Genomic DNA, 15,446 nt, shown 5'->3' with positions numbered 1-15,446 from the left:
CATTACCAGTATCAAGAGCTGATACTGGAGATCTGTGGAGGTGCGACTGCACCCTGCGTGACAGATGTCTCCCGTCATAGCCTCGGAAGGTAGTTCCATGGAATATGTATATGTCTGGAGGTAGTTCCTTGGGGGAATACAGTCGTCAGGAGGTAATTTTTAGGGTATATAGGCTCCGATAGTTCGAAAGGTGTCGATTTGTCACCAAGAATCACTTGAGTAGGTTGATCAATATGTAAAAAAGCGATGACAAATGTTTAGGCCGACAGTTGGCAGTGACATGACCTGCCTCAAGTGAGATTTCACGTCCTAGAAGGCGACTTAAGCTAGTGATGTCTGCAATATTTTGTTTACCACAGAAAATGCTTGTATATAACCAATTACAACTTCAGGAAGTGATGGACTTGAGGTAATCTTTGGTAATTGTTTTAATTTAATGTCAAGAATTGACATTTAAATACCTTGGAATTGTGTTTAGAGTATTCTTAATATTTAAGTTTCTATCTAATCTCTTCTGTATGAATAATTCTCTATATAATTCAGATTTGCCTACTCACGAGCAAATTAACAGGTGGGAGAGGCTTGCAGGACGGAGTCAATACGCGTGCAGTATTGAACAGTGGGGCGGTAGGCTAGGTGTGTTTGGGTGGGGCTTGGCAGGGAGGGGGTGGCTTTCTGGGGGTCTTGTGGTCTGGGGTGGGGTCCGGCAGGGAGGGGATTGTCAAGGAGGGAGGAAATTATCAGGTGAAAGCGCCAAGCCATTACGGTTGTGTAGCACTTGAAAAGGGTCAGGACAACGATTTGGGATGGGGGAGGGGAAGGGGGAGAAATAGTGCCCAACCACTTGGACGGTTGAGCACTATTTCCAACCCTGCTGGGTGGAGTCCGGCAGGGAGGTGCTGTCTGAGGGTGGGGCTAGACAAGGAGAGGGCTGTCTGGTCTGGGGTGGGGCTAGACTGGGAGGGGGGTCTTGTGGTCTGGCAGAGAGGAGGCTGTCTGGGGAGTCACGTGGTCTGGGATGAGGCCAAACAGGGAGGGGACTGTCTATAGTCTTGTGGTCTGGGGTGGAGCCCAGCAGAGAAGGGGGGCTGTCTGGGGTCTTGCCGTCTGCAGTGGAACCCCGGCAGGGAGAGGGGTTGTCTGGAGTCTTGTGGTCTGGGGTGGGGTCCGGCAGGGAATGATCTGGAACAAGGTCTAGAAGAGAAGTGGTGTTCTGGGCCGTGCAGCCTGGGGTGGGGCCCGGCAGGGAGGGAGTTAGCTGTCTTGGGTAGAATTCGGATGGGAAGGAATTTCTCTGGCTTGGGTCTGGCAAGGAGGGGTGTTCAGGGGTCTTGTGGTTGGGGTGGAGCCTGGTGGGTTACTATGGGCTTGGGTGGGAATAGGTCGTACAGTGTAGCGCGCGCCATTACCCTCCACCCAGCATATACCGTTCCCTTCTTGTCAGTACTTGTTATTTAGTCTATGAAGGGATTAATAAAACTAGATTTAACTTAATTGAATGGTGAACAAAATTAAGTGACTGCGATATATTTAAGTAATAATAATTTCGTTATAAAACAACTACGGTTTTTATTGAATAAGCATGTTCAATAATTGATTAAGTTAATCAATTTTGGGGTTACTTCAATGTTGTATCAGAAAATGTTAAATTAATTTACAATAATTTAAGCTATATCTTAAAATTTTGAAGGATAGTCTTAGCACTAAAACAATCAAATTTATATAGCGTAATTGTAAGGATTATGCTAATCCTAATCGAGCTAATCCATTGTTTCTGATGAAACAATGTTTAATATTAATTATCATGTTGAACCAATTGTCAGTGATAAGCATGGAATGGCCATCTAAGGCTATGGCTAAGGCTACCAATTGTCAGTGATGGCTATGGCCATCTAAGGCTATGTGAGAAGATAGAACTAAGTAGAATAGTTTTACACAGTAAACCAAGACTAGTAGCCTTGTTTTCATTGCATTACAATTTAACTATTCTGGCATTCGAATTCTCTGTCGAATCTGGCTTTAAAGTGGAAGTGGCTTCCACAACTTTTTTCAGAGCATTCCACTTGATGACCACCCATACTGGATATGAGTACAGTGCTTCCTTATATTGACCTGGTAGCTGATTTGTTTCCCTTCGTTCTTCCTCTGCACCATCTGCACCTTCCTCCTTCCTCCTCCCTCCTCCCTCCTCCTCCACCTCCACCACCACCACTACCTTTTTTCCTCCTCTACCACCTTCCTCCATCACACCACCACCACCATCACTACATTCCTTCTTCTTCACCACTTACCTTCCTCTATCACCACCATCTTCCACCACCACCACCTTCCTCCTCCACCACTACCTTCCTCCTCCTCCTCCTCCTCCACCACTACCACCTTCCTCCACCTTCCTCATCTTCTACCACCTTTCTTCTCCTCCACCACCACCACCATCTTCCTCCTCCTCCACCACCACCTTCCTTCTCTTCAGTATCTTGTAGTCATGATTATATCCTCTTTTCTTGAGCTTTCGTGAGATTTAGTTCCCTTAACCTATCCTCTTAGCTTGACCCACTCCTTCTACCATCCATTCCCTCACTCCCTCAACCCAGCACTATGCCCCATGCTCTTTACATTAACTTTACTCATTACACCAGCCTCATAATTATACTCCCTTCAAGTTCAAGTACTTTTATTGAGACAGTAAGATACATCTCAGAAGGATTGAGTAACTTAAGCTATCCCTCCATTATATTCCTTGAGGTTAACTTGATGATTTCAGGGCTTAGCGACCCCGCGGCCCAATCCTTGACCAGGCCGCCTGTTTGTTACACACACCCCAGGAAGCAGCCCGTAGCAGCTGTCTAACTCCCAGGTACCTATTTACTGCTAGGTAACAGGGGTATCAGGGTGAAAGAAACATTTTGCCCATTTGTCTCAGCCTCCACCGGGGATCGAACCTGGAACCTCAGGACTACGAATCCAAAGCACTGTCCACTCAGCTGTCAGGCTCCTTGTTCATATGAGAGATCCCATCCTAGAGTACCTTCCTCAAACAGGTCTACTATGGGCTCACCATGGCCCGTGTTACTTGGAACTTTTGTTTCAAGTAGCTGAATCTTCTGCAAAAATAACCTTTCTCAATCACACTCATATTATTTATAAAAAAAACTCGTAATATGCCCATTTTAATTTTAATATGAGTTTGTTTTTAATTCAACTATTGTATCTAATTAGCTAATTTAACTTAAAAATATATGCAATCTATATCTAATGAATAATTGTTATTTTTTTCAGTGACAAAATGATGGATCAGCAACAATTTTGCCTGCGGTGGAATAACCATGGGTCAACTCTGGTGGCTGTTTTTGACAACTTGTTGGCCAGCGAATCCCTGGTGGATGTTACACTGTTTGCCGAGGGTCGTATGCTCAAAGCACACAAAGTTGTTTTATCAGCATGTTCTCCATACTTCCAGGTAATTATTTTTTACATTTTTTTCACCATCTATATCATTAGAATGTAGCAGTAAATATATAAATGCACAGTCATTGCAGATTTATAGCTACATAGATTGAGCTGGGGTAGAAAATAGCGCAAAGCACTGACAACAATGTACAGAAACAGTTTGAATCTTGCTACCAAAATTAAAATTGTACCCAACGTATTTTCCTTAACACTGGGATGGTTACTGGAACATGAACTGTCTTTTAACTCATTTGCTGACTAAGAGCTCTCACTACCACAGCTTATTTTGCAACCTTATCCTACATGTCTTTTTCAGAACCCCATTCAAATTTCCATTTATTCTATCTGTGCAAACACTACATTTTTAAGTAAAAGGACCCTTTATGCGGAACTCACTGTGTAATGAATTAAACAAAAATTCCCACTTATACTTTATTCAAAATTAGAACCATAAAGTACCTAATTTCTTCTTCATAGTATCCCACTTTGTACTATTAACTCTCACTATATCCTGTGCTACCCACTCACCCAATTTAATACTAAAGACATGCAACTTCAGCAGTCTAATCAATTCTATCAATTTATAGCGTCTTTATTATGCAGAACTCAAACTCTGTTACAATGTACTTATTACATTTATTGGTTAGATTAAAGACCTGCCCAAAAATGCTATGCATGTTAATGGCTTTGCAAGAATATAACATCCAGTCACTAATGTATGTACTTCCACAGCCGTTGTACCTACTATATAAATAAATAAAATTAATGCTAGGAGTAGAAGGGTGGGTGAAGGAAGAATGTCCAAATTGCCCTACACTGCCCGGGATTCACACTTAGGCCCTCTTTCTTTGGATATGAGTGAGCTAACCATTCATATATTTTTTTGTTTTCTTCGTATCAAGAGAATCCTTTATTGCGTTTACAGTACTTGAAACTTAAAACAGTTATGGTTGGTCTTAAAACATTTCCTATTTTTGTTATGGGGCAGTGTAGCTTAATAACTATTATCATACACTTATCAACATCATTATCCCCATCATCCCCACATATCATACACCTACCTACACCATCTCCACGTGCCACACACCTCTGCTTTCTCACCACCACCGCCACACCTATAATTTTTCAGAGCAAATATGATCAAGAAAATTATATATATTTTAGATTAGTTTCTGGGATGCATATTTTTCCATACATAGTTATCTTACCTTGTCTTTGAACAGATTTACTCAGGAAGAAATTTTCCAGAAATGCATACTTTTGCACAAATCAAGGGAGGATTTTTTGAAATACAATAAAGCAATCATTGTAGATTTGTTATCATTTAAGTGTTTCTCCTAATAGAATTCCTGACTGGTGATGTTCTTATTACCATCATTGTCTTTTTTATCTTTCAGACACTGTTTGCTCAAACTACAGATAAGCACCCCATTGTGATATTAAAGGATGTAAAACATAATGAACTCAAGGCTTTGTTGGATTACATGTATCGGGGAGAAGTAAATGTCTCTCAGGACCAACTAGGACCACTAATAAAGACAGCGGAGTCACTTAAAATTAAAGGTTTGGCTGATGGTAGCAATAAGATTGAAGCAGAGTCACATATTACACATCCCACGAGCCATGACCGGCTAAAGATAGAAAACTCGCATCCTGAAGTTACAGGTGGTCGTTCAGGTCTAGATGCCTTCCCCCTTCCCCCTGTCTCTGTTCCTTCTGTGTTGTCTACTGTCCTGACAATGCCGCCAGCACTGAGTTTGGCATCATCAAATTTGGTTGCTCCTATTAAATTACCTAACCTAGCCACCACAACAGTGACGGAGCCTTCTACACGGGAGGATGGCGATTCTCCTCGTGCAAAACGTAGGAGAAAAATCCGGCAAAAATCTGGCGAAGGTGGTGAAAGTGGGGATAGTGATGGCAGATCATCTGGTTCACCGGGGGACAGTATTCACTTCCCCCGTATTCCAGCTACAATTACTCCTATACCACTTCATCCTATTCTCCGTGACCAACAACAACAACAGAAAGAAAGGGAGCGAGAACGTGAACGAGAGCGTGATCGAGAACGGGAGCGCGATAGAGAACGAGAGCGCGATAGAGAACGAGAGCGCGATCGAGAATGGGAGCGAGAACGTGAACATGAACTACAACGAGAAAGAGAAAGAGAACGAGAAAGAGAAAGAGAGCGAGAAAGAGAAATAAGAGAAAGAGAAATAAGAGAAACATTACGAGCAAGTAGTCCTTCCCCTGAAAACCTTGTTGGATCATCAAGAGGAGATTGTCTTATAGATATCCCACGATCATCTCCAAGTATAACAAGGTACCACAGTGATCATGACCATGGATCTTCCAGCCCAAATAAACCATTATCAGGAATTGGCCGCCCCGATGAGAACAGCAGTGATGTTAATCATCAGTCAGATGATGAGTGTGACGACAGAAGTATAAGTGATCGAACATCCCATGACCACCCAGACACCCCTGGGCCATCAACATCTCGTTTACTACCGGAGGATGCTCCACATACACCCAGTAAGTTTTAATAACCTTTGTAGATCAAAATATGTTCTCACATTAAACAGTATTACTGTACTAGCAGATGGAATTATTGTAATACTTTTGACTTATTTCCTGAAAAAATATACTCATTAATGCAGTAAAGTTTTTCTAACCCCCATCTTAATTGCATCTTAGGTTACCTTGGCTGGCCATATCCACCAGACACGTCTGCCAGCGATGAATCTTTTCCTTCCTTAGAAAGCACCAATCAAGGTAAAGTGAAAAATTATATAACCTGTGTAGCTTCTGTGGACTGAAGAAAATGCAGTCATAAGGTTTTTCACAAATATTTTATTACCTGTGTGGAGGTTATTAAAATTCATATACAGTAATGGCTATAATTTCTTAATTTTGTCAAACTTGCATAATTCTTAATTTAATAGTAATTAAAAAAAATATATTTTCACTATTGTGTTTGTTCTGTTAACTACAGTACTGTCCACAGAGGCTTCATTCATTCAAGTAGCAAAGTAGAGATTGGCACAAATTCTTTTGTTTTTATTTAATTAATAATTTGCCTTTGTTTGCATTGACAATTTAGTTTTTCAGTTAAAATCTTGTCTGAAGCTAGACATTTGATATATATATTTTGCTATTTCCTTAACTCATTATTCAATGTTTTAATTATATTTAAGAAATACAACTTTTGTATATTAAATTCCATATACCAGAATACACTTATGTCTTTAGTTCTTTTATATTTTGTGCCAATGTAGTGTAGTTATCCTGTAGCTCTGTAGATTGTAGCTCGTGGTGGAGAGTAGCCACATCATAACACACTTATTGGGCACTACCATACAATTCTTAGTAGTACAGTACAGTATTTGTAATTCTTAGTGGATCAAAGGGTGATGGTGTCGTACTGCTCTCAGTCTTCAGTGTCTACTACTGATTGTCATATTTTTATGTGGTAAGAGGATGTGCCTTTTACTAGTAGTTATGACTTCCTTCTATGCACAAATAAGTGCATTTGTCTATGAGTAGATTTTTGGCTAAATTATTTTAGAGTATGTGAGCATGACTGGACTATCATCATTCTTCCACTTCAAAATTTTCTTTCTTAATTATAATAATAAAGCAGGAATGTGCCAATTACCCGCTGCCAAAAAATATTTGTTGATATTTTGTTGAAGGCCCAATAGGTGTGTTCATTTCCTTGAAAACCCAATGAGGTGCCATTCTATGCAGTATATATTTGTCAGTAGTGGTTGATATAATCCTTGTTTGTGAATTTATTGAGGTTGCTCACTCTTGTTTGGTCATAGTACGTGGAATTACTTTATTTGATTTTACATTAGTCATTCGTGGTCATTGTTGTTTGTGGTGGTTTTAGTCCTTTGGTGATCAGGTGGTGAGATAAAAATGGAAGATCATTGAAAAGTGGTCTGTCACTATCAAGTCAAGATATCTTATTGTATCTAATCGTCTCATAATATTACTTAAGTAATATACAATATGCAGATTTAAGGACATTTTCACAGAGGATGTACAAAGGTTGGAGGTTTTATGGGACACTGAATGAAACTGTTATTGCTCTTTAGGTCTGGTAGGCAATTATTTTTCATTAGAGTGTGGAATGAAAGTTATCATGAATGCTAAAACCACAAAAAAATCTCGGAAATATATTGCAAAGAAGAAAAAATTATGATATTGCTTATAAGTTCTGAAATGACACAGCCAAGACAAGTTTCTGTACACAACAGGACACTACTGCTCACACACCAATCTTCTGTCACCAAGTATCTTACCATCAGAAACTTTGTCATGAGGGGAAGTAGGAGCTGATGTCTTCTCTTCCTCGTTGCAGGGATATGGAAAAACAAATTTCTGGCTCCCTACCTAGGCTCCCCTCTGCCCCCCATCCCCACAAGGTCCCACCCAGGCTTGGGTTCACCTTTTCCTGGGCTGTATGGGCCCCCTCCGTCCTCCCCTTGGGGACGCTGCTCCCCACCCACACCTACCCTATCTGCGCCTCATCTGATGTGCGCCCACGAGTGTTCTCGCTGCGGGCGCCTCTACAAGACACGCAAGGGTCTCAAGCACCACATCAAGAATGAGTGTGGAGTAGAACCTCGGTTTCAATGCTCCCACTGTGACTGGAAGTTCAAGCAGAAGGCTCACCTTTTAAGGCACGTGGCTCGTAAGCACACTGCAAGCTGAGAACGCCTGCATGCAATTGTAAGGCCCACAATAGTGGCAGGTAATGTCATTATCCATATTGTTCGGTGCTGGGCGGTGGATGGCAGAAAACAGGGCATGGGAAGATCAGCACATCAGACACAAGTGCTTTAGCATCAAAAATTTTGATAATGCAGGTTACTGGCCAAGCCACCCACAAGGAGGCTCCACCCTGTATCCTATGAAGGAATCTTGCAGATCAGAAGCCTCCATGCAGGAAATTCCTGCAAAAGTTACTTAGGGTAATGGTGATGGTGTTGGTTGGCAGAATAACATGGGTTCACTCCAATGTACAGCAACAATAAGGTGATGGAATAGGAACACCAAGGCAATATTAATGTTTTTGATCTACTCAGAAGAGCTCACATTCCAAACACGTGCAAACAACACTGAGATGGTGGACTGAATACTTCCTGAAGTGTCGTGCATGAACAAAAGTTCTTAGTTCATATATTATCAGCTGGTGTATACAGAATCTTACTGTTCTCACATTATTATATGGGCAATTCCATCAACATCATTCTTTGCAAAGGCTGAAAATTTATATACGGATGAATAATGTTATTCAACCATAATTACAGTATATTTATTTTAAATTCAGTGGTATGCTAGTGACCTTCTTTAACTATTGTTCTCTAAATGTGGAAAAAAGTGTGCAATAATTAAGCTCCTAAATGTAAATGGAGATATGGAGAGCAGTAAAGCTCTTGTGATAATCAGGGTGCCTTTAAAAGGCTTTTCTCTAAGATTTGTGTAATTTCATTCAATGCCTTGTTAGTTTTATCAAATTATTTTTGTTATTTTTACTGCACAAAGGAACTTCTAAACCTTCAATTTGTGTTAGGTATATTGCTAATAATAATGAATTGCTAAGCATTGTATTTAACAAATTATAAATGAAGGTGCCTGGGACCAGTGATGATAAGTTACAGAATAGTTTAGTCAGGGTGAATAGAAGAGGTGACTGTTAAGTGCATGGATCTAATCCATGTCTCCTGTGTCACACTGTTATTATATATTGTATGTACTATATACATAACTTTTATCATTTATCAAAGCATGTGTAATGTTATTGTAAATAGTTGGAATTGTTCATGCCTTGAAACCGAGGCAGTCTCAGATTTGTTAAGTTTAGGTAATTGTTTAGGGTAAAATTACTTAAAAGGAGGGAGCTTACGTATATTGTGAGGTACATGGTGCTTTAAGCATCCTCAAGGCAGCTCTAGGCAGCCTTACTACTGTCTCCCAGGTGCTAATGGCAATTGGCTGACTTGAAAAGGGCTAGTTTGCAGATTTGTCTTCCAGAGAATTGGAGCTGGCAATAGAATATTTTTTCTCTTGTGTCTTACCAAGTATCTTTTGTGAGCTTGTGAAAATCTGCTACTGGTATTTAAGTGTGGGTACCCATTTGCCACTATAACTTGCAGGTCACAGCGCTCAGTACAAATACATGCTCAGTGCAATAGTTGATGGTAGTGTGCAGTTCTTGATATAGATAAGTCCTGAGTGTGAAAGCAACGTGTTCACTAATTTTCAATATATACATTTCACAAGAAATTGTTTTATATACATGATATACAAATTCATTTTTTACGTTAAAGTCAAACTTATTGATATAGTATTATTAATTTAGCTCTCCAGTCCACTACCGTTTCCCTATATCTCTAACCTTGTGGTTTTTAGAGGGCTTATGTAATATGTACATCAAATTTGAGAGCAGAGTATGCATAATTGAAACATTATTTTTCATGGCGATGAAGGTTAAGGAAAACAATAAATACTTTACTGGAATTGAATAATACAGCATTAAGATAACAGTTATGATTTTAAGTGCAGGGTTTGCAGAAGTGTTTAGTAGCTGTTTTTACTCATTATACATTATAAAATTAAAAATAAAAATGGAGGCGGCTTGCAATTCAAGTGTACCTTGAGAATTACTGTTACATGGATGAATTACAAGCTTAGAGAATTACCGTTACATGAATGAATTACAAGCTTAGAGAATTACCGTTACATGAATGAATTACAAGCTTAGAGAATTACTGTTACATGAATGAATTACAAGCTTAGAGAATTACAGTTGCCCTCACACTCAGTCGTAGGTCTCCGGCAACAAAAGACTGTCTATCTGTGATCGTTACAAAGTCATCATGGATCAAATCTGTGAGATCTAAAGTCTTGTATATAATTTTGATATGCTCAATAATGCTTAGTTTAAGATTTTTTCACTCAAGTGAATATGTTTAAATTGATGACATAGTCAGAAACCTAATCCTGTTCTTTGACTATTTTATTTACCCTGTGAGGGTTTCAAAAGAAGAATGTCTAAGATTATTATACTGTATAGTATGTGTGTGTGTGTGTGTGTGTGAAGATGCAATCCACAATTGCATGGATAATAACATTATCACCCACACGATTGAGGGGTGCATCTTATATGGTATGGATGAAGGGGGTGGATTACCTTAAGGTACCTTAGTGGTGCTCCAGGGTAGATTTTAAAGTCTCAGTTAGGTGCCATTTAGGTCCTTAAGGGATCCTTATTGTGAGTATCAATGACCTGGTTGGTAGGATGACGGTCTATTTTTCAGGCCCGAGTTCAAATCTCATATACAGTATATTAATACTGTATGTATGTGTGTATGTATATGTATGTATGTATATGTATGTATGTATAAGTATGTATGTATATGTATGTATGTATATGTATGTATGTATATATATGTATGTATATATATGTATGTATATATATGTATGTATATGTATGTATATATATGTATGTATATATATGTATGTATATATATGTATGTATATATATGTATGTATATATATGTATGTATGTATGTATGTATATATATATATATATATATATATATGTGTGTATATCACGAAAATAAACACGTGATTAAGAATGTGACAATGTCAGACCACGGAGGAAAAATGAAACAGGAAATTTCCTTAGACCTTCTGAAGATGTATTTAATATACGAAAGTACTTAAGGAAATTTCCTGTTTCATTTTTCCTCCGTGGTCTGACATTGTCATATATATATATATATATATATATATATATATATATATATATATATATATATATATATATATATATATAATAATCCTTACTCATAAAATGTCTCAAATACTAATTTCTTTATTTTAAAGAGCAGCTACCTATATTTTAAGATTTTATTGTTTTTCAAGAATATTTTATTTTAAATGTATAGTACAGTAATTAGAATTTTTACTAAATTTTAGACCTTAGAGTGATATAGAATTGACTGAAAATTAACTGCATAACATTGAATTGATGGTAATTATTATAGTTTAAAAGTTTCAGCGTGTCAAATATAAATGCTGTTAAACCAGCTTAAAAATGTTATACTTCCCTGAAAATATTTATAATATAATTATAGTAAAAGTAAGGTAAGGGGATTGGTGGGAAATTGTATAATAAAATTAGCTTTCTATACAAAATTTAAAATATCCTCAAAATGTTACCCATTTTCTTTATCCAAATGTATTCATCCTGTAAACATCGTCATTTAAGTATTTTATACTTACTTGGGGGCAGGTTCAAGAGTACAGTATTTAAATGCCTGTCATATGACAATTTTATTTAAGATTCTCTTGTAGAGGCTCGCAAGAGATTTTAGTACTATAATTTAATTTTTGGTACAAAATTTAGTGAATTCATTTGAGATTCAACAAAGATTCTAGTTCTGGGTACTCAAGTTTGGTTCTTCTGGAATCCTTTTTATTATTCTTATTCTTATTATTATTATAAATATAATAATGCATCATATAATGTATTCTGATAGATTTGGCATTGGTTTGGCAAAGATCCACCAACTGTGATTTAGGAAATGTTCTAATTAGACTAAGCAAAAATTTCAAACCAGCCTTTGCTGTGGAAACTTGTGCAAAGCAGATGATGATTGTAATGTAAAAGTTCAATTAAGTATTGTTAAAAGATTTACTAATACAGTAATAATATACATTTCAGAATAAAGGATTCAGCAAAAAATTTGTTTAAATTTTAACAAATCAAATTTATTTTTGTTTTTAAAACATTGAAAGAAGTGATGTAAAAAAATTGTTTTGTAATACAGTAAACGAGTTACTTAGAGAAGTGACAGATGAAAGTGGGATATAGTGAAGTGACTGATGAAGGAAGGATATAAAAGAGAATTTGGGGAATTCAAAAAAATATTATGGATTCTTAGAAGTAAAATTTTAGCCAAGAAAGATAATTTGGCTTCCTTCAATTTTCATTAAATGCAAAATTCATATATCCCTTAAAATGATTTAAATCATGACTAGATTGTGCATACAATTTTTAGTGTCATTTATACAAATCATTGTTTGTACTTAATAAAACAAATTATATTAATAAATATTGTACATTTCTAAATATTTGTATTAATACGTCATTCATACATTTATATCGGTGTGCAACATATTGGGCTGTAACCTTTGTATGTGACCTTTGAATGCCATTATAAATGTAAACATAGCAAGAACCTTTAAAACATAAGCATTAAGATTATCTGTCATCACAAACACTTTTGGAACTGCTGGGTAATTTGAATGCTAAAGTTATTAAGAGATTATTTGTAATAAATATGGTGTAAGACCATGAGGTGGTGTGTGTGTTTGATTACAAAGCAAATTTGCTAGTAACATTTAAGTTTCTTATCGTCAGGCTATATGATGAATTATTATGTATGATGAGATACATTTTTTTGGAAAATCTAAGTAACAGGATATACTGACATAGACTAGCTCAATATTAGTGTAGAGGTCATTACATAATGCAAGAGTAAGTATTGGATATTTGGGCAGATCACTTATTAATTGGTTGAGTAGTCATACCTACCTGTTGAAGATTATGGGAATCGATGTCCCCATGGCCCAGTCTCTGACCAGGCTTCCTGGTTGCAAGTCTGATCCACCAGGCTGTTTGATGTGGCTGCTCGCAGCCTGACGTATAAGTTGTAGCCTGGTTAATCAGGTTAAAGGTGCTTGTTAAGTTCTCTTTTGAACACTGCAAGAGGTCGGCCAGTTATGCACCTAGATGTGTAGGGAAAGACTGTTGAAAAGACGTGGGCTTTTGATGTTGATCGATTTATCTCTCGACATGCCTATTACACCTCTGCTCTTCAGTGGGGCTATTTTGCACATCCTGCCATGCCTTCTGGTCTTGTGTGATGGTATTTCTGTGTGCAGATTTGAAACCAGTCCTAATATTTTCCAAATTATTATATATAATATCTCTCCAATCTGTGCTCTAGGGAATACAGATTAAATTTTTTTAGGCAGTCCTAATAATTTAGATGTTATATTGAGTGAATTCTAGCAGTTAAAGATCTTTGCATGCTTTCCAGGTCAGCATCCTAGAGAGCACCAAGTGTCTTAAAAATTAACATCATTGGTGTGGCATCTCTTGTTTAGGAGGCTTTTGTTATCAATTCTGTCATTTTTCATGCAGTTGCGACAGCAATTTTGATGTGTTTTAAAAGTAAGGTCTTCGGACACAATTACTCGTAAATCTTTTACATTGCTTTTTCTTTCAGTTGTGTGGTTTGATTGTTTTATTATATGTGGTTTCTGCTTTTTACTTTTTTCCATTGCACAGTAATTGGAACTTATCCTCATTAAACATCATATTATTTTCTGTGGCCCATTGATAGATTTTATTAACTTAAGATTGAAGGTTTGCTGTGTCCTCTTATTTATTTATATATACTGTACAAGAGTTCTTACATTCTTGTACAGCCACTAGCATGCATAGCATTTCGGCCAGGTCCTTAATGCTGTTCCCCAGAATACGACCCCGCCAAATTGTTTAACAACTAGGTACACATTTTACTGTTTGGTAAACAGAGGCTACAGTTAAAGATTTGCGCCCAGTAAATCCTCCTTGGCTAGGATACGAACCCAGCCCAAAACGCTCTCAAACGCCAGGCGAGCGTTTGACCACTACACTAATGGGACTGCATGTTTACTCGTGAAAATTCTAGTGTCGTTCTCACAAATCAGCAATGTTTTGTGTACTGACATTTAATTTTGGTTATTTGGATTGATTGATTTGTGTTATCAAATAATGCTTTCCTTGTAAGAATTGTATTGTATCATGTTTCTAAGGCGTATCATTTTTCAAATACATTGCAAGATGCACAATTCATATGCTCAGGCAAATATTTCTTATTCTTCTTCGCAATACGTGCAGTTTGCATGAAGGTGTATCCTCCAGACAACTGCCCGAGAGGTACTGTAGAAAGATGCTTGTGCTACAATGCACAGCGACACATCAACGGTCACGATGTGACAGTGGCAGGAAGATAACGACGCCGTCCGTGTGGGTGAGGATAAAGGTAAAAGAGACGAGAGGAAAGGGACGCAGGACGGGAATAATAAAGAGAACGGAAGGCGAACGTAAAGTATTGCCGCAATAAAGAAAGCGAGGGATGTAGGCAAGAGACAGAGGGTGGGAGGCGAAGGATGTGTAGAAGGCAGGTGCGAAGCAGACATGGAAAAAGTGAGGGAGGTGTGAGCAGAGGGAAGTACAAGGGGTAAATGTATAGAAGGTCAGAGGAAGTCAGGACGGAACAGGTGAGGAACCGGATCAGGACGAAGCAAAGCACGACTGGAAGGCAGGATGACAGCGGGGAGAGCCTTAGTGAGCACTGATACATAAGAAGGACATTGCTTGAAGGTGATGCCATGATCGCCACCACAGTTGGGGCAGCAGAGCATATCAACACAGTCACGAGTATAATGGAAACCAGAGCATTAGCCACATTTAACGTCATTGGTGCAGCCTTGTGAGGTATGGTGAAAACCCTTCCAATGAAAGCACTGAGTGGGACAGGGGACATACACCTCTTAATTTATAGAGCCATTAATCCAAACCTGATCAGGAGGAAGGGAGTCAAGAAAATTAAAAAGGGGAGTGCTGGTATCACACAGTTCACCATTAATCCTATGCAGAAACTTCCTGATACTGAAGATCAGAATGTCAGCATCCTGCAGTTGCGCCTTGATGTTGTCCGCACTAATGCCAACAACATGCCGGACCACATATTGTACCAAATGGTCACCCAGAGGTTTATAACAACAGACATTGTTGTTATAAATGGTGTGGAAATGGAGGCCTTGGAGGGTCACAGGGTACCTCAGGACGTTGGCGATGTTTCGCCTCTAATCTATTAGCCATACTATGACGTTTACTGTTAAGGAAAACACCCTCTGGATTC

The 15,446-nt window shown here is 38.1% G+C and overlaps 1 protein-coding gene across 7 annotated transcripts in view; it reads left to right on the top strand.

The window, feature by feature from the left end:
• Positions 1 to 15,446, top strand: part of LOC123759398 (sex determination protein fruitless) — a 91,584-nt gene that overhangs the window by 27,861 nt on the left and 48,277 nt on the right. For 6 of the 7 annotated variants that reach the window (XM_069335200.1, XM_069335201.1, XM_045744395.2 and 3 more), the window contains exons 2-4: positions 3,280 to 3,460; positions 4,848 to 5,985; positions 6,148 to 6,225. In XM_069335200.1, the coding sequence (XP_069191301.1) occupies positions 3,287 to 3,460; positions 4,848 to 5,985; positions 6,148 to 6,225 (1,390 nt within the window). In that variant the 5' untranslated portion in view covers positions 3,280 to 3,286. Of the gene's footprint in view, positions 1 to 3,279; positions 3,461 to 4,847; positions 5,986 to 6,147; positions 6,226 to 7,819; positions 10,900 to 15,446 lie in introns of those variants that run through there. The other variant, XM_069335199.1, reaches the window with a different exon arrangement.

Source organism: Procambarus clarkii, chromosome 32 (assembly GCF_040958095.1).
Source record: "Procambarus clarkii isolate CNS0578487 chromosome 32, FALCON_Pclarkii_2.0, whole genome shotgun sequence".
Taxonomy (NCBI): domain Eukaryota; kingdom Metazoa; phylum Arthropoda; class Malacostraca; order Decapoda; family Cambaridae; genus Procambarus; species Procambarus clarkii.
Note: the sequence above shows the minus strand (reverse complement) of the source record. Positions and strands in the feature narration are given on the sequence as shown.